Raw genomic sequence first — 27,443 nt, forward strand, 5'->3', positions numbered from 1 at the left:
TTCTCCTTAATGGCATATCTCACTTTAAAAAGAAAGACATGTTACTGAGGTTATTATTTGCACTCAAAGTGCATTTCCATACACACTGTTGTCAACCATAATCAAGTAAGTGTAGCATCAGTCGTACCTCCTGAATCATTCTACAATTGGAGGGAAATTTAGGCTTCAAAAACGGTAAGATAATGATATTATTAAAGAAAGGGTGTACTATGTATTTAAGAAAAACAACTAATAAATATCCAAAATTGATATGTCAACCGTAGGCATCAAAGGAACATATCATGAGATACTTTAGTTGCATGATTAAAATGGTTCAGGACCACAGAAATTATATTTAATAGCCTCTTTAGTTTTTTTTTACTTTCTAATGTTTGTTTCACATGTATGGCAACATGGTGGCAAATCAGAGTTTTCTCAGAAAAAGATTCAAGCTGTGAAATAAAATAAATTGAATTTGTAACTTATATTAAATTTAATATTTTTGAGTAGAAGTTTGGTAATCAATAAGTTGGGACAAGAAACTAAATAAAAATCGCATCTTGGGAGGTTTCCAAGAGTTTTATTGCATTTCAAATATTTTTGACAACTAGGTTTACATGTTGTCCCAGGAAATGTATGACTCAACAAACGCCAAACGTGTGTTTTAGTAATGTGTGCATGGATTATTTTTTAAATATTTTTAATACATTTTCATGGGTGGAAGAAAAAAAAATAGTCCTGAAATGGTAACGTGGCCCTCTTACCTTTCCGGCCCGTTTAGTGACCTCTATGCAATAATCCATGCACTCCTGCCACGGATCACTCATGCTGATAAAGGGGAGATGAGGCGATATTCAGAACGGAAATACGGACGGAAGAAAACTGTAGGAAGAAGCACAACTTTCGTCATTTACAATAGCAAGGTGCAATTATATACCGGCATATGACGGTACGTTGCGATTACCGACATATGACGTGAGTTAGCTGCTGGAAAGCTAGCTGCGTTAATTTGAAGAAGCAATGAAATCTGTCAAATAGCATAAATTAGCCCTCTATGCTAGCTTTTAAAGGGAGAAAAAGGGATATGTACACTGGAGGTAACGCTGATGATACCTAATGACAAACATACGCTTAACGGCTTTTCTACAGCGCAATATCATTACATTGATTTGTGTTTGTAAAAAAGATATAGTAGCATACCAGTTCCGGGAGCTAATTTAACGCACTTCTAGAGATGAATGACTTCTAAGCAATGACATTTCGCCACTGAAAGGTGGGGCTAAGCCGAACTCTCAGCCTAATTGGTCAATCTGTGCCGTTTGATTTAACAATCTTCGCTATCATTGGCTAGAAGGCTGTCATGTGTTTTCTTCAGTCGCGTTGTTACAGGAAACAGTGGGTCTGCTGGAGAAAGGAAAATGTCTTTGCGAGTACCCAACTTTCTAACTTGAACAAAAGAGGCAGAAATAATGGCTGAAATTTGCGATTTTAGATTCAGAAGACAAAGAAAACTTATCAAACTGACAAAAAAGTAAAATAAATATTAACTGTAAATAAGTACAATTCCCCAGACTGACCTCGCCGGCTTAAAAAGTATAAAGGCAATGAAGCACTGCAAACAAGGCATAACGAATACTTGCTAAATCTGAAGAACACAGTTCAAGGTGCTTTTGCTTTCACGCGAAATAAAACTCACTATGCAAAATGACAGAAATCAGTTGAAATAGTGTCATTTCACTCCAAATTGATGTGAGATCATATTTCTTACACCCAGCTTCATTTTCTATTTATGTATTTTTAATGGAGGTAAAACGATTCAGAATGCTTTATTGTCATTATGGAGTCACATAGCAAAATTCTTTGCACTACTTCTCAACTTAAATCAGACAGCATTTACAACACACAAACATACAATAAATAATATCACATAATAGGGAAACAGTATATGCAATATTAATGTAAGGCTAGGTCAGGTCAGCTGTGATGTGAATGTTCAGGAACTTAGTGTTGTTCGCCTGTTCCACCTCCTGCCTGTGTCTGAGGACAGACAGGAGCATGTTGTCTCTTTCCGGACACAACATGTGTCTGTAATGACCTCCTTAGTCTTGCTGGTGTTTGGGAACAGGTTGTCTGAACACCATTTGGTCAGGTGCTGGACCTAGATCTTTGGAAATATCTGCGAAATACATTAAAGCAGAAAATTTGACTATATACTATTCTGAAAGTCTGACGTGGTGTTACACTCTTAGTATCGATCACAGCCAATAAATATTTAGCGCCCTTTTATGCCAGAAGGTGGCAGCAGCAACACTCTAAGTGACGCAGCAAGCAGCAAGAGCACTTTCTCTCATGAGGAAAGGTAAACTCCTCAAACATTAAGGTTTTTTTTTTTAATTGTTTGTTGTTGTTGTTTTGTTTTTCAGCTGCATGCAAATTCTAATTGTGAATTACATTTAATGGTCCACATCAGATTCTGTTTAGTCTGGCCTGAAAAGCTTAAGGTGAACATCTGCATGCAATTCCTCTCATTCAAACTTGAGAAACAGCTTTACTTATCCAAAACAATTGGCAGCCTCATACATCCAAGGAAATGCCTGCTTATCTGCATCTCACAAAGTTTTGTAACTATGCTTGCAGTAGCCACCTTGTTAAAGCGCTTTCGGAAGTCCAGGGTGTGCGTCTTGAGTCTCAGTTTCACACACAAAGAGAGAAGAAGAAGAGCATACTTAATAGGACATCCCGTAGGTCCGCTGCTGAAGAGAGCAGCAAACACAGATCAAATTAGACTTCAGCGTCATGCTTGGTGACACTTCATCTCGACACAGGTTAACACTTCAACCCTTGCACCCTGTCAGCCAGTAAATTACTCAGCTGATAATGTCTCCTTATAGCACTGGTTCCTCTCTAGCCCACAGCTAATTTCCATACACTAACTCACATTCTCAGATAGGAGCGCCTTACCTCAAGAGGGCAAGAAATTGCCAAATAATACCGTCCTCATTGGGGGGAGTGGATTGCAGTGAGAATACAAATTGTGGTCTCTTGAGCTATCGCTAGACTGACTGTCTGCATGCAAATAACTGTTACCGACATATTTCTGTGAGTTGTTACAGAATCTACAACCCACATCAAGTTGATGAGAGCGCAGTTTTAAAATGTTAATTCTTCCAAAACATGGCATAAAATATGGTAATTTAATCAACTTTCTATATCTATGTAAGAGATTTTGGATTATTCTGCTTTGTATTCTGTTTTAAATGCAGCACAGAAGGAAGTAGTCTGTATTTAATAATATTTATTTTGGTCTGCTTTTATTTTAGCAAGCTTCAAGAAATATTGGCACATTTGATGTATCAGAATCAGAATCAGAATCAGAATACTTTATTGATCCCTGGGGGAAATTATTTTTTGTTACAGTGCTCCATTTTAAACCAACATTAAGACAAGACAGACAATACGCTAACTAAGAATAGTACAATATATACATATATATACATACATACATACATAAGTCACTTATAAATAAATATTTGGAAAAGAAACATGTGTAGTTGTAGCAGCATGTAGGAATGGAATTAGTGCTTGCTCTTTATCTGCAGCTTTCACAGCTCACAGCTCTTACTTTAACATCTGGATTAGGTTTAGGCCTTGTTTAGCATCATTTTCTCAGCATTTTTCTTTCTTTGGATCATTAAGCTCAAGCAGTCACGTGCAGAGTGCTAACAGTGCAATTAGCTCGAGAGGCACGAGGGCACAACCTCATTCATAATGTCTTAAAGATTTAACCTTAAGTGACCCTTTCCTCAGAAATTGAAAATCATCATTTTCTTAAAGCAGTTAATGTGAATGTCTGGCAACAGTTAGGGATGCATTATACTTTCCAGCTCTCTACATATTTTCTGTGGATGCTGCATATATTAACGTTAAACAGAATCAGTGTGTGTCACTGTTGGAAGTTCTCACATCGTTCGGTGTACAAGACAAGAAGATTACCATTAAGACTGTTCATGTATTTGACAATATTAATAGCAAACAGGTCATTTAAAAATCAGTGAAACAATGTTGTAACAAGCTGAAAGTCAGTTTTTGATATGACCACCTTTATTCTTCGAAACAGCCTTTCTCTTCTAGGCAAGCTATTTTGTAATTTCTTTAAATAGTATTCAGGAATATTTCTGCAGTTTCTTTTGTTCTTTTCCATGATTCAGTAATGTCGACACTGGGACTCTGGGGAGGCCAATCCATCACTTCTACCCAGATACGCTTTTACTGCACTGGCAGTGTGTTTGGGACTATTGTCATGGTGTCACTGGGACCATTTCTGATGAGCCTTCAGCAGAAAGGCCAGATGCATCTCTCAAGTCATGCGTTAGGTCTTTGCTGGGTTTTTTCTTATTTCTTAAGAGTACGACTTACAGATAGTGTTTATCTACTGTAGATGGTTTTTAGGCCTGAAATCTCTTCTTTTGTCTTCCACTTGTTCACTTTCCTCAATTTTTTAAGCACACACTGAGAAAACCATGCAAAGATGAGCCATGTTTTCTGCTAGTAGCTCTTTGGGGCTCACAATACTGTTGCAAAAATATTACTTTATGCCTCCACTATGGCGTTTATTTGTATATCCAACTAAAAAAAAAAGCTGCACATAACAAAGTGCCTAAAGATAAATTTTAAATGGGATGTTTGCAGGCACCTTTCACGTTAGGTACCTTTTTCGTGCTTGAATCACTCATGGTTCAGTGTTAATTGGCTTAAAAAACTTTAAAAGGACTGGGCTGACAATTAAAAAGCAACTAATGTCCAAAGAAGAACTTAAGAACCTTCAGAAATAGAACTATGGCTACACTTTAGAAAAAAATACATTAAAGTTTGGGTTCCTGGAAGAAAAATATTAAGTAATGGGTGATGGCTCAAGACTTTTACACCATGTATTTATGGTTTTAATATTAACTATGTCACTTTGGCTAACAGTATGGGAACAGAAGTGAAATGTATCAGTTCCTCAAATAAAACTGGAACAATGGTTCCAAACTTAAATGGGTACAACAGTAACTTGGGCTAGTTTGGGCTCATGATGACAGTCATGTTCGTGTTTAGCTGGTGGAATTTTCCAGTTAGCAAAAAAACCGCAAAGTAAGTAAATGAAAAAACCTGGACACTGCAGCATATTTCATGTCAGTCCATCCAAGTAGCTGGCAAGTGAAGTGGCAGATGTCTGACTCATAAAGGTAAAGTCGGGGAATAGTTGTTGAGATATTTCATTCTGGAGTAAAGTGGGTGTTACTGCCAGAAATGGAAAACTAACCACATACTTTACATTCCTTCTTCAGTCAGACCAAGAGGCCTAATAAAAACTGTAAAGTACTCAAACTGTAAGTATCATGAATCAGTAACAAAACCAGGCAATAAAGTTATGTTACATTCATAAAAGTAGCAGCATTGCAACAAACTTAAACACTATTTTATCCTTAGGTTCTGCATGATTTATTCGTTTCATTTTTTTAGTAGTAAACTGCAAAACTGTTACATTGCAGTAGATTTTCACTATTTGCAATGTTCCCATGTTTCATAACTGTTGCACTATCCAGTGAGACGCGTCAGATGTTTATGTTGCAATAAAATCATGTTACACCCCATAGACATCTAACTGCACACTCATGAGAGATCAAAGTTTCCGAAAATTAATAAAGCTTCTTATTCTGTATCTGTTTGCCAGAAAAGTTTCACCCATCTGGCTATTTGACAGTTATTTTCACTTCTTACGTCAGGCTTATTTTGATAAAAGCTTATTTAAACCCTTACAACTAAGTTCACATATGTCCAATGACATAAACAGCAACATATTTTTCCCTCTAGCTCAGGGGAGCCATGCCACAGAGAACACTGCACTCTGTGTTTATCAAGATTCCTAACGCCACTATAATAAGAGTCATGTGGATCTACTCTTCACAAGAGGAGCCTGGAAGGAAAAAAAACACATGCACATCTCTATTTTTTTTTTAAAAAAGGGTTCTCAATTGTAGATGGGATGTGCTGCCGACCCATTAAGACCAGGCTTTTGAGCATGTTGTGGAAAGAGGATACATTCTGACTCCAGTTGGCAAAAATCCGACCGGAGCCAACCAACAGCATCACAGCCATGGAGCCATTTGTTGCAGTTTGAATTTATGCAATGAAAGAAGTAAGTGAGCATTTCTACACTTTTTCATTTTTATTCACACAAGGTTTTAAGATTGTCGCTACAGCCTGTAGGTGATGATCTTACTGTGTGTGATATTTAAATATATAGATTTAGAGTTGCCTTAACATGAGCTATCTTGTTTCTTAGAAATTTAATCTATGGTGAGTCAGTGCTTGACTTACTTTTGTCAGTGTGCTGCTCAGTTTGATCCACTGATATAACTGTTGTCTAAGATTTGAGGAAGCTGTTTTGTGCATGACACAATATAATTTACCATATAACTATTTATGTGAGGTTGATTTGCATCAAAGGTGATATAAGTTATTTATTTATTTATTTTGACTCTTCTATAGGTGGAAAATAAAAATGTATAAACACGAATCTCTACTGAAGAGCACTGAAGCACAGCAAGTTGTCACTGTCACAAAAACATCTGTGTCCTTTGCAATAACCAGCATCATAATTTGTAAGCAATTCTTTCTGATATTCCTACATTTTTTTCTGTCTTCCTTTAAATGTGCTGCTCCGAAATTTGATAGATTACACCCTCTTTTCTTTTATCTCTTTCTCCATTTCAAAGGTTTTATTACGCTTCACTTCTGTCCGAGTCAACTCAGAGCACAGCTCGGGACAACCCCCAACATTAAACACATTGTGGTTGGGAGGTGTTACACTTACACCACACTAGTTAACCCCAGCTTAAGGTAAATGTGGACTCATCTGTTGTCATGTCATAACATTTCCAGTCTTGATTGGGAATCCGTTTGCAGATTTGTCATAAATTCACAACTTATCTGTGATTTGAGTCAAGCCTCAGAGCTTGAAAGTTCTGATTTGCTCCTAAAGGCCAGAGCAAAAGAGTTTGGGCTGTCATCGACAGCACATTATGAGGCTAGCGCTCAAGTACAAATGAAGGGAAGTTTTGATGTGGCGTTCAATAAATGATGTTTAGTGAGTTCCTTTCTTTTTATCGGTTTGACTTTTCTAGAAAGGATGAAAGAAGCTGAGACAAAGGCCATATACGTGCTTTGCAAAGAAATTTCATGGGAATTTCTAATATGTTTCACTGCTTACTTAAAGTATACAAAAACCAATCGCTATTGACTCTATTCATGGCAGATTTAAAAGGCTGAGGCACATGGATTACACTTTAGCAGTGTAAAGCACTGTTACTGAATTTTTGTTTGCATTTTGTTCATTGTGTAATTTCATAGTGTAACCGTTTACACAGTTAACTAACAAGCAAAACATCCTCGTTTAATCCCAGGAGGAAAAACTAATCTATCTGTGGTTGTGTCAGGAAGAACATCTGTGTAAAAATTTCACCGAATCAACAAGGCAGAGCTTCCTGATGAACCCTTGTGAATAAAGGAACAGCCACAGTAACTGCTGGCTCTCCTTCCTTCCTTCTTTTGTTCATTTCAAAAAGAATCCCACATAAGTAATAAAACTTTGCATTTAGTTATTCCAAAGGTATGCAGGAGTTGAATGTCAACAAATGATTTAAAATGTACAGGTGAATCCAAATAAGACTCCTTTTTCCCCCAAATCATGACATAGATCCATCAAAGGCTGTTATTTTCATTATTGCTTAATCATACAGTTGTTTGCCATATTAATGCACCCAAGTTTACAAGGAAAGTGCCATTTAGTTCCACTGTATTCAAGAGACTTCCTACATTTCAGTTCAGTTCAGTTCAACTTTATTTATATATTGCCAAATCACTACAACAATTCGACATGACTTATATTGTAAGGTAAAGACCCTACAATAACAGAGAAAACAGAGAAAACCCCAACAACGAGCCTACGTTGGCAACTGTGGGAAGGAAAAACTCCCTTTTAACAGGAGGAAACCTCTGGCTCAACCAGGCTCACAGAGGGGTGGCCATCTGCCACGACCGGTTGGGGGTGAGGGGAGGAAGACTGAACAAAGATCTGTGACAGATATACAGCCAATATCTCTAAAGCTGTGCAGTTCATGCCGAATTCATGTATACTGAAAAAAATAGCACGACAGGCCAATAATAAAAAAGACTTTGACTTTCAGCGAACTGTCCCTTTAAAAGCCACACATCTCAAAAAAAAGCTTAAAGTCATATTCTGTTTTTTATGTGTAGGTATGACTGTGAGGAGATCTGGAGGCAGTTTGAGGAGGCCGTTATCAGTCATTCTTCTTGCAATGTGACCGTCGAGGATTATTTTCACATGTTTAACGCAATGCCACAAATCTGGCCCTGTGATAATGTGAGCTGTGTTGGCATTTTTGTGCCTTATATATACATTTTTTTATTTATATTAATATAATTATGCTACTTTAAAGTCTAGTCTTTTTGTTAACCTGCTTTGTATTTACCTTTTTTTCTTAGTTCCTCTTCTGGAGCAAAACCAGGACACTGATGCACAGCTATGCTGCAGTTTTTCGTCACTTCTGGACACTGGAAGACACGCTGGTTGGCTACATGTTCAACGATCTCATCTGGTGTGGCCAAGAAGAGGATTCTGGTAGATGTTTGTGTTTTGTTTTTTTGTGTTGTATTGTATTTTTTATTTTGTTTTGTTTCAACAAGAGAGAAATCATTTCCGATTGTGTAATTTAATTATTTTCACGAGAAAAATGATCAGAGACATAAAAGGCTTTGACCTCCCCAAGGTTTGGTGCCGCTGCATTAAATTGGTCCAAGTAAATTTAAAAAAAAAATCAAGTAAATACTTGAATTTTACATACATATTAATATTAGAATTTTCTCTCACTATATATTATTGAACAACAATTCATAAAAAGATCATCATACCAATGGTCAAGCTTTGTGGTGGTGGTGTGATGGAGCGAGGCTCCATCCTCTCCATCAGACAATCCTAAAGGAGGATTTCTGGCCATCAGTTGGCACCTTGAAGTTCAATCACATTTGAGTTACGCAACAGCATAAGTCAAACACACCAGCAAAAACCAACAAGCAAAACAAAGAATACAAGCATATACTGGAAAATCCTCCAATGTGCTGAATTTAAACAATTCTGCAAAGAAGAGTGGACCAAAATTCCTTTATCACAAATGCTTGATTGCAATTCTCGCAATTCATGCAGTGTTGTGAAAAGTGCCCCCTTATTCATTTATTATCTGAAACGTAAGTATGACAAATATGCGAATCGGGACCCTTCCTGGCAAAATCTTTTTTAGAGCACTGTGTTTAAGATGGGCAGTGACGGTCAAGATGCTTATCAAAGCTGACTACCCGATCAAAAGCAACATTTCTGGCAGTTAGAAGAACTGAAAGTGAAATTGCATGGGCACAGATAAGAAGGACAGATACTTGGCTGCCATCCACGTCTTTCTAACATTAATGCAGTCATAAAGGGCAGCTATATTCTGGGGTTTGAATGACATTTGCAACTGGATATCATCTGTATAAAAAAAGTAGTATGAGATGTCTTCAAAGGTATTGACGATGTGTCCAAGTGAAAGCATAGACAAGGCAAATAAGATGGGCCTGAGGACCTAACCTTTGGGCACACCGCAAGATAAAGTGACAGAAGATGACACAAACTGAAAAGCAGATTCCCACCCAAGTTTTTAGTCTCTCAATCAGGAGACCATGATCAGCTGTGTCAACGGTAGCAAAAGATCCAACAGTACAAAAACAGAATTTTCAAATGCGTCGTTATGTAATTAAATTTTATTTCAAACTCTAGGAAAAGCTATTTCTTAGAGCTGTATGAGTAAAGTGCATGTGATGTTAATTAACATGTATCTAAAACATTATGTTTAGTTACAGCCACTCTAAGCTGGTTCTGGAGATAAAAGGCAAATTTTTTTTTCAAAAGCGGATGAATAACCGCTTGTTCAAAGTCCGTGCTATGATGATAGCATCACAAAGTTACTGCACATTTGTCAGCTGCACAGTCATGATGCAAATCTCCCTCTTCACCACAACACAAAGATGCGCTATTGGACTGAAATCTGGTGACTGTGGAGGCCATTTGAGTACAGTGAACTCATTGTTGAGTTCAAGAAGCCAGTTTGAGATGGTGGCTGCTGGCAGCACGATGGGCAGCATGTGATTGGCTGATTAGATTTGCATTAATGAGCTGAACAGGTGTATGTAATAAAGCAGCCAGTGAGGTGTTGAAGTTGGTAGCTTCAAGGTTTGATTCCCAGTCTCAGCCTCTCCAGACGGTGAATTTGTATTCCCTGCTTTCATAGCCCCTTTATGAAATGTGTCTGGCACCCATATTCCTGTTTAGCTATTTCACTTTACACTTTTAGATAAACAAAGCTAGCAAACTGCTGGGTGTAGATTCATAATTTCCACACAAGCATAAGAGTGGTATCAAACTCTTGCTTTAAACATCGCTACGTGGATTGAATGATAACAAATTAAGAAAGATTGTTTGGTAGCAACGGGATTCAGCAAAAGCATTATAACTCAGACAGCTGCAGCTGTGTTCCCAAACGTTTTGCAGAACTTTTAAGACTTTTCTTATATAACTAGTCTTCTTGCATGTCAACACAGCACATGTCTTTCTTGAATATCTCATATCTCAAGTAATGACACTTGTGAATTTGACACAGGTTTTGATTTCAGCTCTTGTCCGGAGTGGTCGGCCTGTCGAAGTCATCCGGTCTATTCCCTGTGGAGGCAAGCTTCACAAAATGTGAGTTTAATATCCAAACTCTGGAATGGCTCCATCTCTGTTCTGCAAACAGCTGTGTTATTTATCATCTACCTTTCCAAAACCGGTAGTGCTTTATTGCTCTTCTGTGATTTTCCTCATCCATTTGCTAGTTTGCAGAGATGGCGTGTGGCAACATTACTATCTTACTGAATGGATCTATTGTTAATGCCTTCAATAGGAAAAGGTAAGAAATAATGAATAATTCAGTAGGTTGGTGCAGGTTCTGAACTACATATTAAATCAATCTTTTTTCTCATGCAGCATGTTTGGAAGTGTTGAACTGGACAGTCTGGATCCACAAAGGGTGAATTATGTCAACATTAAGGTGGTGACCAGTCTAGACGGACCCCATATGTGAGGATAATAAAAGGATATTCTTGTGTTTTAAAAAAGTAACTACTGATGAGTTCACATTGTCCAAATTCCATTAATTAGCACCTTAACTGCTATGATGATAGAATGACATGTTATAAAGCTTGAAACCCTCAGTTACCCATCATTTATGACCTCACTATAGTTCAGTGATCCGAATATATTATCATGCAGTTGTATAACAGCAACACAGTTGAACTTAAATGAGAGAATAACTATTTTTCAGGGCGTGACAGCCCAAAGGTTGTCTTTATGTTTGGCAAATTACTGATATGATTTACTGCTTAGGGACATTGTTATCCTTTAAAGCTTGTGAATAGCAACCTATCAGAAAGTTGCAGTGGGCCTGAGAGGTTTGTGTTGTTGTTTTTTTCTTTGACAGAGAGTCATGTAGTCAAGGATCCATTGTAGACCTGATCCAAATCCTCCGATCCAGAGGCTTTCACTGGACCTGTACAGACAATGACCAGTACGTAATGTTCAGTGTTTGGAAGTTTCATGACATCAAAGTTAATTATGAATCTGGAATAGTGGTCTTAGATCAAAGCATCACATCATGTGACAGTTGTTAGTCATCAAGTGTGTTTTACTGCTCCTTTTTTACACAGAGACCCTTGCCTTAACAGGAAACACTTTTATGAAACCATCAGTCAGTAACAGGTCTTTTTTCTTCACAGGACCTTGATGGTCTTGCAATGCATCCGAAACCCGCAACACTCATCCTGCCAGACCTGTGCAAACACTTTGTTAAACAGAAACGGCCTTACGTCTAATTAAATCACAGACTGCTGTAAAATCTATATCTTTCAAAGTAAATCCAGAGTGCAAAACAAGGAACAATGAATACTGTAAACACTGTCATTCTTAGATAATACAGGCTTCTCAAAAATCTAACTTGAATAAAATGCAGTGTGCATGTGTGTCTTTTGCGTACCCACTACACTTCACTGATCCCCACAAATCTGCAAGCAAAATGCAGCTGAAACAGGTGCTTCTCATCATGGAGAGGAGGAACTGATAATTTTACAGCCTTTAATGCTGCAAACAGACTCATCTGTCAGTACTGCTGTGAGAAATGTTTGTACATTTGTTGAATTAAAAGCTGCAAATTAATCACAGCATTGCTGACTGTGCTCCAGTCCTCTGTCCTCTGAACTGTACTGATGCCATTTAATTAGCAGGGTTAGTGTGCTTTCTGAAGACAAGATTTCCTGTTTTACTGTCAGGGTTGTGTTAATTTAACTGAAAACTAGAGCTCTGTCTTAAAACAAGACACATGATGATGACCTGTATGTGGCCAGATATTCACAGCATAGAAAAAAAAGCATATTTGATTTAACTGGGTCCAATAACCTCTTTTTTGACTCAGGGTGCCTCAGCATTGTAATCTCAGAAACACCATTCTGTGCATCTATCTTTAAGGGATCACAAAGAAAATATAAAAATCTATGAAGTTATTGCACTGTTTAATTGTGGTTTCATTATTAGCATTTTGCCTGTGTAGTGTGCTCAGTGTTCATTAAACACCCATTAACACGAGTTTTGTGATTTGTTTTGTTGTGTCACAGGAAGCTGCCAAGGCTATACTTGTCGTTCATATGAGTATACATCCACAGTTTAACATATAATTGCATTTATCATCACTTTATGTGTGCTCCAAGGTAGAATTTCAGTAGGCAATTCATGTCTGCCAATACGCCCACAACAGGGATGACAAAGAGGTTTTCTGCATTCTTAAACATTTCCTTTGAATTTCCTTCTTTGGACTCAAAGGTCATTGGCATTTCTCAACATGTTTATAAGTATCACTTATTCTGTGACATCTAAACTAGAGCCCATAACCATCTTACAGCAGATGATTGACATTTAACTGCTGCTATGAACGTCCTTATTAACCTCCTTTTTGTGCATTTTGAATTAGTTTCACACTGAATGCCCATAAGAGGTTCATGCATTTAGTGCTGCAGCTACGCTTTAATTTAATTGTTCAATAAGGAGGAATGAATACCAACCCCAGCTGCTGTTTAAATCTATATAGCAAGGCAGATCACATGGTAGTAATTCTAAGCATTTAGGCATGGTGACAGACTAGTAGTAGTGGTAGTCTGAGTATTTAGGGAACTCCTGATCCACTGGAAGTTTAGCACACAAACACCTCTAGAGATTACACAGAGTGATCGGAAAAACAGAAAATATCAAGATAGCAGCAGTTCTCGGGAATCCATCTTGTCTTGTGTCAACAGTTCAGGCTGTTGGTGGTGTTGCTGTGAGGGATATTTTTTGACAACTTTGTACTAACGCTGTGCAACTTAGTACCGAGCATCGCCTAAACTCCATATGTAAAGGGATGGGCAGCTCAAATAATCTTAAACTGGCTCCTTGAACATGACAGTGAGTTCACTGCACACAAATGGTCTCCACAGTCCCCTGAGCTCAGTCTACAAGGGCACCTGTGGCATGTGGTGAAACAGAAAATTCATATCATGGAAGTTGCAACAACTGTGAGATGCTGTCATCACGATCTCAGGGGAATGTTTCCAGCATCTTGTTGAAAGTATGTCATGAAGAACGAGGGCAGTTCTGAATGCAAACAGTGTAAAACCCAGCACAAGCAAGATGTAGCCTAATTGTGCTGTCAGCGTTAATCTCGTTAAAATGACGTTAACGCCATAACCGCATTAACACGTCAAATCTCCTTTAGCAAGTTAACGCGAATCGCATGTGCGGTCAAATAAAGTAGCTTTAGACTTTGGCATTAATTCAGAGAGCACAGAAATACCATAAATTAAGGAAGAGATAAAGCTGAGTAAAAAAAATCATTAAATGTTTTTATGAATGAAATGCTATTTTTGTTGGATTATACCACTACTACTAAACAGTAAATACTCCTGAGATTAGAGAGGGTTTATACTGGAATTTTACTCCTAAATATTTGTGTGTGTAATAATCTTACCAAAACTCTAGAATTGTTCTTGGAATGATTTTGTTGTTTCTTAAAGAGCGTACAGACCCGTAAAGCCTGGATGAATTTGAGATTTTCACAAATAATTTTGTTTTTAGTTGTTTACTACGAGATGACTGAGTGTTTCTTCAGAACCCTCTTTGTGTGTTTATAGTATGCAGATGCTTCCTGTGGTAATGTGGTAATTTTCTTTTATATCTCAGTCACACTAGAGTAAAAAGAAGACAGCGTCTAGGAAATAATTACATGGATTGACGGTTGAGAATGCATAGCCCACAACCTCTGGGGGACCAATTTTGATTGAAAGGCAGTTGCAAAGGTCACCTGCTGATGGCTGACCTGACTCTAAACAGTCGCAGACTCAGACAGATTGGCAAAGGTTTACAAATAAGTACCACCTAACTTATGAACACAGACGGATTCTCACCAAGCTGCAGTAAGTCTGTCTCTTTCCAATAGAGGACTCGACTCACCTGTTTGCCTAAGGGTTTTGTTCTGGATTCCTATATAAAAGCAAGGCTGACTGGACTCTGTATGTAAGTAGTTAATGTAAATTTTTTGCTGCTTTGCTGCTTTGAAGATGGCAACTAGCAGGAAGCGGTCACAGACCCGGTCCTCATCTTTAAAGCAATCATTTTAAAAGCAGTGAGACTGCAAGATTATTGTAAACAGTCACGATACATCAGTTTGTGTTTTGAATTTTTTATTTGTTTTTTTTTCTCTTCAGTATTTTTGCAAGCATTGAGGTGACGAGGCTTAAAGCCCCTGGGGTCAGTAGCCTGAATGTTGTTATGGTCTTGAAGAAGAACGCCAAGTAAGATTTCGTCTTTTTGCACAAATCTGTCATCACAATGTTGTCCTTTATTTGTTTGATTTAAATCAGTGAAGCCAATCGGCACATGAATGTTTTTAAACTGATCCTACATTCACTGCTTCTGTTCCATTTCTGTTTCTAACATCTTCAGATCAGACTGTACAAATGCATCCTTAAAGAATTTACAGAATGAGTCAGATCCAAACATAACATACATATGCAAAGTGTCTGAGGGGTTGAGCAATGCGGGTCCCAACCAGAGATAACGTGTGGAGCCTGCTGGTGAACATGTCTGATTATATCAGACACAACACAGTACCACTGAGTATTTTTGTACATGTGAAATATATTTGTCTAATCAACAATTCTAATACTGCTGCTATCTCCTGGTTGGCAGAATATGCAGTATTTTAAAAATAAAATCTTAACATAGAAGGTTGTAAACTTTATTTAGACTCCAAAGTGTAACACTGACTGTTGTGCAATCACATCCTGATCCTGCACCAAGTGCACCATGTCTTTGTTGTTTTCTAGTCATTTTAAAGTCTTGAGGTGTTTTCTGTCCAGCAGGAATAATTTAAAAATGTATGCCGTACTGTGCAGAAGTCTTGAGACTCCCCTCATTTATTCATTTTGGTTCCAAGAAGGGAGAATTTCTCTTTATTTCTTCAGCAATTATTTTGCAGACTTTCTGAAGGCCTGTCAGAGTTTTTCTTTGGACATACTTTGGAACCACTTACTAACAGTGATGCTTCAAGCATAAAAAAGCCACCTTAAGTAAGGGGATGAGCTGATCAGCAAAGTACCCATAGCAGACTTTCTGAACAACACATACTTTCTTCCCATTTCTTTATATTTTTATATTAAGTCTATAAATTCCAAACATAACACAGTTTGGCTGAAATATAATAGTATTTTTGCACCAACAAGGGGATTCACAAAGCAAACTTGGCACATGTCTGTGGGGTGGGCAATGTGTCCTTAAGAATTTGCTGTTGTCATAGATACCTTCACTACTGGGTGTCCTGGATGGTCAGAGTGTGAAAACAACCCTGTTCGCTCATTTTGGATTTGTGCCTCTGCTGCTGTAAGTTTTCAACATGAATTTACTAACTTCTCTTTCTCTCTGTTAAACAGGATTGTCTTGAGGTCATGCATTGGTTAAAATAATACACAAGTGGGCCGCAGAGTGCAGCAAATCCCTCCAGAGTATAAGTGATGGCGATGGAGAAAAGCAATCTTCACGCTGCCTCGTTGTCTGTCAATGAATCTTCGTGTCGGTCTCCATGGAGCGCTCTCCTTAGTGAGCAGCAGCCCACACATTCAAAGGAGCCCTGCTTTGGTTGAGTTTGGCTGGGTTTTACTCTGTTGTGCAACAACCAACTTTTCCCAACAGTTGAAAAAAAAAAAGCAAACAAAAACACAAATATTCTTTGATTCATAATTTTTTCGAGTTCAGTGAATTGTGCAGCAGTCCCAGAAAAATTGATTTGTACTGTGTGTAATTGTAGTAGAAATTTGAGTTTAATTAAAAAACAAACAAAAAACATTTTGAAGGTCCTTATAAAGCACAAAAGGAGGAAAAAAGGAAAAATACCAAAATGGTCACTTAGATGCTGTAATTATGTGGATGCATTGTGCAAATGCAAGTAACACACAGCTTTAAATAAAGTAGCTTTTGCATTACTTCAAAGAGCACATAAATACCATAAAGTAAGGAAAAGATAAAGTTGAGTCAACAAATTGATTAAAGGTTTTTATAAATGAAATGCTGTTTTTTCCTGGATTACTCCGCCACCAAACAGTGACATCTCCCGAGACTAGCAAGTAATTGTTATGCTTGGAATTTGTTACGTTTACCTCCTAAATCTTTCAACAGTGTGTGATAATGTTAGCAAATCTTTCCAAAGCAGTATAACTTGTTTTGCTCCTTTGTTGTTTGTTAAAGAGCGTACAGACCTGTAAAGCTTGGGCGAACTTAAAGGTGAATATAAGAAATGACTGGAAAAATAGCCACAGTCGCATTAAAAATGACATCTGTGAAATTATTGCAACATTTGGACAGTAAAATAATTTTAAATACAACATTGCATCATAATGGTAAAACCTCAGTGATATGTGGCAGCCTCATACTTCCTGTTAAGAATATAATGATGTTCACATAATATTGATCTTTGGAATATGAAGTGCAGTCATTTCTCTGAATAAGGGACTTTAGATATGTCCAATGTTCCATTATCACATTTATAGTGACTTCTTCATGATTGATAAACCTCACTTTACAGGAAGACACAAATACCTAACTGTAAATTCAGGATAAAATATTATGTTAATTTTTGTTTTTAGCTTTTTTAGTTTCTTTAAAATCCCCTTTGAGTGTGCATAGTTTGCAGATGTTGCCTGTGGTGATGTCACGGCAATGCTAAGTGGATCCATCGACTCACCATTCAATCCAACAAGGTAGGACTGCTTCTGCTTCTCTCGCAGTTTTATGACTTTTACTGAGAAAAGTAAAAGAATCTCTTTTCATTTAGTGGTAATTAGAGCCACCAAATAATTTAACAGTGATATATGTGCTGAGTTTAAGCTAAGTTAAGCTGTCATTGCACATTAAAAGAAAGGCTATTAATAAACAGTTATCATTGTATTTGTTGCAGAAAGTTCAGTGGTTGTTGTAAAAAATATGTTCTTGCTCTACAAACCAAATCAGGCCTAAATGTTTGTTGTCTCCTCCTGAGGACCCAGCCTTCGTGGTCTACGTAGGCCGGGTCCTCTGAAGGCCGGGTCCTCTGAAGGCCGGGTAGGCCGGAAGTGAGCGGCTGTGAAATTAGACGGTCTAGCCTTCAGTTTTGCGTCACCAGCTGTCTCAGTGGAGTTTAATAACCTCACCCGTCTGCTCCTTGCTATCTAAAATATAACTGACGAAGCCTACCAAACATCAAACTAACAGTCACAAGGATGTGCGTGTGATAAACACTACAGCCAAACAAATTCAAGTAAATAATTAGAAAATAATCAATTTTTTAAAGTCTAAGGCCTGACCTGAAACATGAACATAGACACACGGGCATACACAAGACACAAGCATGATTCCCACCCTCATCTACACATATACAATTACTCACCCAGTCGCCCAGCATCTAGACACACCAAAATGAACGCTGGACGCACACTCACACTCCCATACACCCTCTATTCACTCAGATCAACACGTTCTCACTCCCAAAGCGTAACATTTTACGCTAGGTGACAAATCGTCACCATCAATACCCCAACATTGGCAATCTTCCCCAGACCAAGGATATGGTCCCCACAGCAGCAGACTAGCCAGCCCAGACCCCGACTGGATGGCCAGCTCCTCCTCCCGGAATCCAGTCCCAGACAATGAAGAGAGAACAGGAGTGTGAAAAGACCCCGTGCCTCACTTCGCCTGCTCGTATGTGGCTGAATGAAGAGACCTAACTCTGGATGCCATTCAGTATGCCCACCCCCAATGAAAGCATCTAAGTTGTGGAATAACATTGAGACACAGGTGGCCAGAAGCAGAAAGAAAAGGAATGCCTCACCTGCACCTCAGTGATGTTCCTGATCCACTGGGATTTTCCCACACAAACACTTTTAGAGATTACACAGAATGTTCTGAAAAACAGAAAATATCCAGAGAACGACAGTTGAAAAACTGAAATCATGGCTCTGTGGCCAACAAATCTGCAGCATCTGTGTGATGCTGTCTTGTTGATAAAAACTAAAATCACAGAGGAATCTTTCCAGCATCTTAAAAGTACGCCAAAAGGAGTCCAACCCAGCACAACCGCTGAATACCTAAAAGAGAAAAAATGTCCTGAGGGTATGTATGTTGATTCATTTGTCATAACAGGTTGAAAATGTAGTTGAAATAAAATTTCGTATATTTCTGAAAATATTTTCTGTTGTTTCATCAAATGAAAGATAATGTTTTAAACTTTTATCTGATATATATGTATATATACGGAGAGAGAGAGAGAGAGAGCGCGCGCTGTCATCCTGCGTCTCCATAAATAGACGTCCGCGCTCGCACGATAGTGACAGTAAACAACATTTTGTTGAGCAGACTATATGAAATAAAAGTTTATATATGCTTGGGTTGATGTTGTACCATAAGTCCAGCAGACTTTTAAATACATGAGCACTTGCTGCGTTTCAACCCTTTGCGCATTTACCTCCTTTAAGGTTGTACAGGACTTCTGATTGGAGAGAGCCTGAATAGTTTGTGTGCGCGGTCATTCCGCGTCTCCATAAATAGACGTCCGAGCTCGCGCGATAGTGACAGTAAACAACATTTTGTTGGGCACACTTGTTAGACAGAAGTCTACATTTTTACCACTTTTTACGCATTTATAATGGAGCACGAGCAGTCTCGTCGACTAGGGAAACGGCGGAGGAAACGCTGCGTAATATTAATTGTCATCGTTGTCCTTATTGTTATTGTAATCATCGCCGTGGTGTTGGGACTGACTCTCCGTCAGAACGAAAGTGAATTTGAATCTACATTTTTGTCTAGGTGTGAGAAGTTCAATCAGTAAGTGGTGGTATTTCAACATTTTCTTATTTACTTTTTTGGGATTTTCAGACGCACGCACATATGATAAAAGACACATGATCAAATTAATAATGATTAATCACTGAATGTGTACATGTGCACTTGCATGTTTCCATGTTTGAGCAATCTTGGCAAATGCAGGAGTGACTGCGTTTGAACATGCGAAGTGGTAAGGCTGCTCTGCTTAAAAACAGGCGTTAGGTCTGAGGTCTGGTATTGATCGGTTATAGTCCATGATTGAGCTGCTGCTGTTTTGTATCCAGTCAGCTGGTTTGCACGATGTTAATATCTAATAGTAATGTATACCACTGCACATACAATACATACAGTACCTAGACATAATGATAATGTGTCTTGAGTAAATGAGACGTGAACTGCAGTTTATCCGTCAGGTGTTTTTGCCTGTTTCCTTTTTTGATATTTGAATTTTGCTTGTTACACAATATGATATCAGCAGGTGCACATTCAGCGTCCACGGTCTAACCACATGGCAGTTACCCTGCCATAAACTTCTTTCAGTAATATCTTTAATCATCTGGTTTTGTTGACACCAGTTTTTTTCGTTAGTTTTTTTTTGTTTTATATCAAATACGTTGCACTATTTAACATACTTAGCCTTTCTTTAAATCAAAATACACCTAAACATCAGCAAACATTATTTGTTTTTCAGATATGACTGTAAAAAGCTGTGGGGTGTCTTTCAGCAGGCCTATGTGGACAAGGATCCATGTAAAGTTCTAGTGGAAGCTTATAATCCCCTGATTGCTGCAGCCCCCTTCAAACCTCAGTGCAACAAAGTAATAATCGATGATTACACCATCTCAATCATCCCATCTGCCATAATCATTCATGAGCTGTCTAACAATGCAGTGTTTGTGGGTTAGACGATGTTCTGGAGCAAAACAAAGGATGTGGTCCATGGTTTCACTGACAAGAGAAAGGATTGTTTTGTCACTTTGGAGGACACTCTGTTGGGATCTGTCCTGGATGGTCTGACCTGGTGTGGAAAAGAAGGCAGCAAGGGTAACACTCTCAAAGCAGTAGATAAAAATCACAGTTTATTATTTGAACAGTGCAACAAACTACACACCAGCGAAAGAGCACCAGCAGAAGTTCATATAAGTCATGCTAGAATCTAAAAATATATGTAATTTGTCCTGCCAGACATGATTTGTTATTTGTGTGGCCTGTTGTTAAATTTACATACCAACAGCAAGTCAAGTCATGTCAAGGTTTTTGAGCCCTGACATTTAAGGAGAATTTCGTAAACTTGCCACATGCAGACTACACTCACACACAGATCAGATAAACCTTTAACTGTGGTGTTCATGCCCTCACTTGTTCTGAGAAGGACAAACGCTATCGCTTGAGAATGATCAAGAAACCTTGTAACGTTAAACAGTATCAGGCTACAGAAAACAGAAACATAGAATTCTACAAGACTTTCTGTCAGCAGAGCATCTTTCTAGCTTCCTCTTTTTAAAAAGACTCATTAAAACCACAGTAGAACAAAGATATTAAGGTTGATTAATAGCACTTTTCCCCCAAATAAACTTTTGCTAATAGTTTAAGCTCAGCTCACCAGAAATGGCACAGAAACTGTTGTAAGATGCTCGGCCACCTCACAATGATGTATATAATAATAAATGAATCAGTTAATAGTAATAATAAAGTCAAGGTTGTTACACCCAAATAAAGATTTTTTTTAACTTTTGGTTTCAGTGCAAATTCGGCAAACACATCCTATGTAGACAAGCATAATTTATCTTTTTTTTTTTTTTAAATAAGTTTATCTTCGAGATAGAAATTATGTTTCTGTTAAAACATGTCTCCATAAGCTTACTCATCAGGGGTGTGTTCCCTATGAGGTGTGAAAGGTTTCACTTTGTTCCTAGTTTTGGAAATAATCGATTACGCAAAAATTGCTTTGAATAAAGCAGCATGTTCAGGTTTGATTCTTTAGTAATTGATTCAAACATACTATAGAAGTGATTTACATTGGAGCTACTCAGAGAAGATTTTGAGTCAACACTCTGTCTAAGCAGCTGAGGGTGGACAGCTAACATAAATGTGCCCTAGCTTTTGCTTTTTCTTTTCTGTCCTGTGTCGTTATGTAATGTTGTGAGATTTCTTTCCTTTGTTGTGTTTTACTTTGAGGAGTTAACCCAAGCAAATATGCATGTTGTTGTCATAGATACCTTCACTAGTGGGTGTCCCGGATGGTCAGAGTGTGAAAACAACCCTGTTCGCTCATTTTGGATTTGTGCCTCTGCTGCTGTAAGTTTTCAACATGAATTTACTACATTTTCTTTCTCTATTTTAAATGGCATAGTCCTGAGGTCGTGCATTGGTTAACATAACACACAAGTGCACTGCAGAGTGCAGCAAATCCCTCCAGAGTATAAGTGATGGTGATGGAGAAAAGAAATGTTCACGCTGTCTCGTTGTCTGTCAATGAGGCTTTGTGTTGGTCTCCATGGAGCGCTCTCCTGAGTGAGCAGCAGCCCACACATTCATAGGAGCCCTGCTGTGGTTGAGTTTGGGTTTTACTCTGTTTTGCAACGTCTGATTCTGTTGTGCAACATCTAACTTTTCCAAACAGTCCAAAGAAAAGCAAACAAACACACAAATATTCTTTGATTTATATTTTTTTCCAGTTCAGTGACTTGTGCAGCAGTCCCAGAAAAACAGAATCAAGATTTGTACTGTGTGTAATTGTAGTAGGAATTTCAGTTTAATGTAAAAAAAAAACCATAATGAAATTGATCCAGAATTGCTCAAGTAGATGCTTTAATAATGGGGATGCATTATGCAAATGCAAGTACCACATAGCTTTAAATAAAGTAGCTTTCGCATTAATTCAAAGGGCACATAAATACCATAAAATAAGGAAAAGATAAAGTTGAGTGAAAAAATTCATTAGCAATGAATTTTTATGAATGAAATGCTGTTTTTTCCTGGATTACACCGCAACTAAACAGTGACCTCTCCCAAGGCTAGCGAGGGCTTGTCATGTTATGCTTGGAATTTGTTACGTTTGGCTCCTAAACATACCGTTTTTTGGGTGTGTGATAATCTTAGCAAATCTTTAAAAAGCAGTATAACTTGTTTTGATCTTTTGCTGTTCATTTTGTTGTTTGTTAACAAAATGTACAGACCAGTAAAGCCTGGGTGAACTTAAAGGTGAACTAGAAGAAATGGAAAAACTGGAAAAACGACCACAGTCGCGTTAAAAAATGACATCTGTGAAATTATTGCAACATTTGGACTGTAAAATAATTTTAAATACAACATTGCATCATAATGGTAAAACCTCAGTGATATGTTGCTGCCTCATACTTCCTGTTATGAATATAATGATGTTCACATAATATCGATCTGTGGAGTAAGAAGTGCAGTCATTTCTCTGAGTAAGGGACTTTAGATATGTCCAATGTTCCATTATCACATCAATAGTGATAAACCTCACTTTACAGGAAGACACAAATACCTAAGTCTAAATTTGGGACAAAATATTGTGTTACTTTTTAGTTTTATTTACAAGATGACTGAGTGTTTCTTCAAAATCCCCTTTGTGTGTCTGTATAGTTTGCAGATGTTGCCTGTGGTGATGTCACAGCAATGTTAAACGGATCCATCAACACACCATTCAATCCTACAACAAGGTAGGACTGCTTCTGCTTCTCTCACAGTTTTATGACTTTTACTGAGTAAAGTAATGTTTTTCTTTCAGTGGTAATATACAGCCACCAAAAATTTAACAGTGATATATGTGCTGAGTTTAAGCTAAGTTAAGTTATCATTGCAGATTAAAAGAACTGCTATTAAAAACAGTTATTATTGTCTTTGTTGCACAAGGTCAAAGGTTGTTGTGAAAAATATGTTCTTGCTCTACAAACCAAATCAGGTTTAAATGTTTGTCTCCACTCTGGGCCATTTTGATGCAGGCTGCTTCATTTTCATTTATATTTCTGTTACACTAGGGCTGCTGAATTAATCGAATTTTAATCTAAATTACGATCTGAGCTTTCAACGATCATTAAAAATGACTGTGCCGATTATTAGCACCTCCCTCGTGCTTTACTCTCGCGCTGCTCCGTGTGACAAATCCAGCGCACCTCTCTGCGTTTCGAACACGCGTCACAACAATTAAGAGGACCCGAGGGAAGCTCAGAAAGCTAAGCAAAAGTTATTTGGAGAGGAGAGGATAATGGCTTCTGAAGAAAGAATGCCGTTGGTTGAAGAGAGCTAAAACGACTTCAGTGGTGTGGAAACATTATGGGTTCGCGGAGTCAGACGTGGATCAAGTAGACATAGTGTGTAAACCTTGCTACGGTGTCGTAGCTGCACCACAGAGCAACACTACAAATTTATTCAATCATCTGAAGACCGCTCACAAAGTGACATACAATCAAACAATGAAGGAGCGGCAACTTTAGTTGACTTACCTCACTGTCAGTCTGATGCAATTGTGTGGCTACACAGCTTGCCTTGATATTTGGTTATTTGCATAAATATTATGCAGTATTTTGAAGTTCACTAAACATTAATGTTTACATTTTTCATTTATTTTTTATATTGCAAACATTTGCAATGTTATCAGTATTTGCACACTATTTTATATTATTTTTTGACAATCTTTAAAGCCATTATTCAATACATTGTTATTGTTAAATAAATATCATCAAATAATCGAGATCTCAATTTCAGTGAAAAAAATTGTGATTATCATTTTTGCCATAATCGAGCAGCCCTAAGTCACAATAGAGTGAAACTAGGACTGCAGCGTCCTTGCAACTCGGAAAGAAATCAGCACACTTGAAGTTGCAGTTGAAGAGTTGACTGCATTGAATTTTCTTAGCAATCAGCAACCAAATTCAAATAGTTCAGTTCAATTCAATTTTATTCATACAGTGCCAAATCACAACAACAGTTGCCTCAAGGCACTATATATTGTAAGGCCTATGAATAAGTACCAGCTAACTTATTAATGCAGAGAGATTCAACACACTGCAGTCAGTCTGTCTTTCTGCTGTAGAGGACTCGACTTGACTCGCTGCAAGGGTTTTGTTCTAGATTGTATAAAAAGGCAAAGTTGATGGGCACCTTTGTCACTTTGTAGTTAAATTGCTGTCCTGCAGGAATTATATCAATATTTAGTTTCTTTTTCAAATCTATGAAATTCTGGCTGCACTCTTGAATATAAGTAGTTAATATAGATTTGTTATCTAACATAAAATGCTGCGTGTGCTGACAGACAGACACAAACAGATTGCTTGTAATTGCCAAATTGGCCTCATTTAATCACAAACTGATAGGAGACTGATTCTGTCTAATTGCTGTTTTATCGCCTGTTCCTCATCTTAAGAGCAGCCATTTCAAAAGCAGTCTCATGGCTCAAGTTCATTGTAGAGGGTCACAATACCTCCAGTAATGCCACGGTCTACAATCCCTGCAACATAAGGCATTCTGCATTGAGAAATGACTACTGATCCTTTTAGTACTACAGAAATTCTTTAAGAGTGTGTCGTAGGCTCAAGTGCCACATAGATGAAAAAAAATCTGTGTTGTGGTGACAGCAGTATCTAGTTGAATTTTGTACTCTAAGCTGCTGTTCTTTTTTTTCTTTTCAGTATTTTTGCAAGCGTTGAGGTGCCGAGGTTTAATGCCTCTAGGGTCAAGAAGCTGAATGTTGTTATGGTCATACAGAAGAACAACATGTAAGATTTTCTCTTTATACACAAATCTGTCACCACCATGTGCCTCCAATATTTTAAAATTGATCCTACATTCACTGCTTCTGTTCTGTTCCTAACTTCTTCAGATCAAACTGTAATCATTCATCCTTGAAGAATTTGACGCAAGCGCTAGATACAGGGATAACATACAGCTGCAAAGACGTGTCTGAGTAAGTACACGTGTGTTACAGAGGAGCTGACGACCTGTTTGTATCTGTCCTCACAAAACACAACTGACCTCTTGTGATTATCTTGTAATGTATTCAAACAGATCTCGGATTCAGGAATGTGGTGCCAAACCAGAGATAGCGTGTGGAGCCTGCTGGTGAAGATGTCTGATGTCAGTCACAACATACTAGCATTCAGCCACAGAAACATTTCTAGTGTTTCCTTTTAACTTTTTAAATAAAATTTGAGAATTTTTGTACATGTAAAATGTATTTTTCAAAACATGTATGTTTCTAATACATTCCACTATGACAATGTACGTTTTAATTTTATGGGATCTGAAGTTAAACTTCTTTGTTTTTTTTAACTAAACAAATTGAGTACCATATGACATTTTCTCGTTGGCAGAATATGCACTATTTGTTCAATAAAATGCTGATTAAATGTTCTTTGTTTCAATTAATGTTTTCGAGTTGTTTTAAACATGTACATTTCTAAAAACATACCTAGATATAAAAAACACACAGTGGAAGACCATCAGTCATGGATTGGTCTCCCCAGAGCCCAAACCTCAACAGCAGTGTGGGAATCATCTTGTCAGAGAACAGAACAAAACGCAGCCAACATCTAAAGATGAGCTTTGAATGTCCTTGAAGAAGCCTTGAAAACTCTTCCTTGAGACTATTTAAAGAAATAACAAGAAAGCTTCCCAAAGAGAGTTCAGACTGTGTTGAAGAATGAAGGTGGTCATACCAGGTATTGACTTTAAAGGTCATTAAAATTGTACAAACTCTTGTCTTATATACTATATTCATATAAGGGTCGATATATTATAATTAGTGCTAAGGGTGAAAGTGAAAGCAGTTGACCTTTTATTTCAAGTTGTAAAGATCTAAACTAAATCCATGGACAGCTTCATAATAACAGTGTTGATGGAGTGGACGAGCACACTGACAGGTTTGACAAACAATGACTAAATAATGATGCAGTCAATGTCAACATGGACCAGAAGTGTTTGCAGCATTTAATTTGGACACAGCATCTTATTTGTATACTGGACCATAGTAGTGCTATACTGGGTAAAAATACAATAAAACTGCACTGAGGACGAATTCCTTATCTTTAAAGTATTTACCTCACAGGTAGAAACATGGGGTTTTGCCAGTGAGCCTGTAGCTTGGTGATTCTTCTTTAGAATCCTCCTGAAACAAGACGAGACTTCCAACATGAAAGTGAAATTCATTAAGTAAATCCAAACAAATTCAAATAAATAATTAGAAAATAATCAAAAAAAATAGTTTATTGACCTGTACAGACAATGAACAGTTTGTAACTTGTTTTTTTTTTTTTTGACATTTGGCAATGTATAAATCAGAATTTTTGTCTGAAGGCCAACAATAATTGGCCCCACCAGGAAGGCACCAGGAGTGACCCAGTACACACCTGAGCAGCCAGCCATGGACACTGAATCATCAATCCACTGGTGGGGACACCAGCCACTGGCAGGGTGTGTGGTGGGAGGAAATAGGCCCACCTCAAAGAGCCTGAGATGTTCTAAGAGAGGTGGAGTCTAAGGCCTGACCTGAAACATGAACATAGACACACGGGCATACACAAGACACAAGCATTATCCCCACCCTCATCTACACATATACAAATACTCACCCAGGCACCCAGCATCTAGACACACCAAAATGAATGCTGTACACACACTCACACTCCCATACACCCTCTATTCACTCAGGTCCAGGCACCAATACCCCAACATTGGCAATCTGCCCCAGACCAAGGATATGGTCCCCACAGCAGCAGACTAGCCCAGCGACTGGATGGCCAGCTCCTCCTCCATCTAGTCCCAGACAATGAAGTGAGAACAGGGGTGTGAAAAGACCCCATGCCTCACTTCGCCTGCTCGTATGTGGCTGAATGAAGAGACCTAACTCTGGATGCCATTCAGTATGCCCACCCCCAAA

The 27,443-nt window shown here is 38.0% G+C and overlaps 3 protein-coding genes across 5 annotated transcripts in view; 2 read left to right on the forward strand and 1 right to left on the reverse strand.

Moving 5' to 3' along the window:
* Positions 1-27,443, reverse strand: part of impa2 (inositol monophosphatase 2) — a 201,350-nt gene that overhangs the window by 7,968 nt on the left and 165,939 nt on the right. Inside the window, exons 1-2 of one of the 2 annotated variants that reach the window (XM_004551921.4) lie at positions 1,180-1,281; positions 744-861 (exon numbers count right to left, since the gene is read on the reverse strand). In XM_004551921.4, the coding sequence (XP_004551978.2) occupies positions 744-806 (63 nt within the window). In that variant the 5' untranslated portion in view covers positions 807-861; positions 1,180-1,281. Of the gene's footprint in view, positions 1-743; positions 862-1,179; positions 1,282-27,443 lie in introns of those variants that run through there. The other variant, XM_076888261.1, reaches the window with a different exon arrangement.
* On the forward strand, positions 788-12,748 carry LOC101479335 (ADP-ribosyl cyclase/cyclic ADP-ribose hydrolase 1). Its single transcript, XM_004551920.3, has 11 exons — positions 788-928; positions 6,003-6,160; positions 6,514-6,626; positions 6,741-6,864; positions 8,281-8,407; positions 8,530-8,665; positions 10,734-10,816; positions 10,948-11,021; positions 11,099-11,191; positions 11,592-11,678; positions 11,887-12,748. Exons 3-11 carry the CDS (start codon positions 6,527-6,529, stop codon positions 11,984-11,986), a joined length of 924 nt encoding a protein of 307 aa, XP_004551977.1. The 5' UTR covers positions 788-928; positions 6,003-6,160; positions 6,514-6,526; the 3' UTR covers positions 11,987-12,748.
* On the forward strand, positions 19,288-25,918 carry LOC101479062 (ADP-ribosyl cyclase/cyclic ADP-ribose hydrolase 1). Of its 2 annotated transcripts, none has more exons than XM_014414093.4 (8): positions 19,288-19,543; positions 20,235-20,361; positions 20,449-20,587; positions 21,759-21,841; positions 23,153-23,229; positions 25,198-25,284; positions 25,389-25,472; positions 25,574-25,918. In XM_014414093.4, exons 1-8 carry the CDS (start codon positions 19,365-19,367, stop codon positions 25,629-25,631), a joined length of 834 nt encoding a protein of 277 aa, XP_014269579.3. In that variant the 5' UTR covers positions 19,288-19,364; the 3' UTR covers positions 25,632-25,918. The 2 variants fall into 2 exon arrangements, with proteins under 2 accessions (XP_014269579.3, XP_076744370.1); XM_076888255.1 differs by having other exon boundaries at positions 23,153-23,224; positions 25,196-25,284.

Source organism: Maylandia zebra, linkage group LG9, assembly GCF_041146795.1.
Source record: "Maylandia zebra isolate NMK-2024a linkage group LG9, Mzebra_GT3a, whole genome shotgun sequence".
In the NCBI taxonomy this organism is placed as follows: Eukaryota; Metazoa; Chordata; class Actinopteri; order Cichliformes; family Cichlidae; genus Maylandia; species Maylandia zebra.

Excerpts from the sequence above, each read along its gene's own strand:
- LOC101479335 (XM_004551920.3), top strand. The coding sequence starts at position 6,527 with ATGTATAAACACGAATCTCTACTGAAGAGCACTGAAGCACAGCAAGTT. Across the intron at positions 10,817-10,947 it reads GGAGGCAAGCTTCACAAAAT|TTTGCAGAGATGGCGTGTGG; the intron begins GTGAGTTTAATA and ends TCCATTTGCTAG. Across the intron at positions 11,679-11,886 it reads ACCTGTACAGACAATGACCA|GACCTTGATGGTCTTGCAAT; the intron begins GTACGTAATGTT and ends TTTTCTTCACAG.
- LOC101479062 (XM_014414093.4), top strand. The coding sequence starts at position 19,365 with ATGGAGCACGAGCAGTCTCGTCGACTAGGGAAACGGCGGAGGAAACGC. Across the intron at positions 20,362-20,448 it reads TCAAACCTCAGTGCAACAAA|ACGATGTTCTGGAGCAAAAC; the intron begins GTAATAATCGAT and ends TTTGTGGGTTAG. Across the intron at positions 23,230-25,197 it reads CCATTCAATCCTACAACAAG|TATTTTTGCAAGCGTTGAGG; the intron begins GTAGGACTGCTT and ends TTTTCTTTTCAG.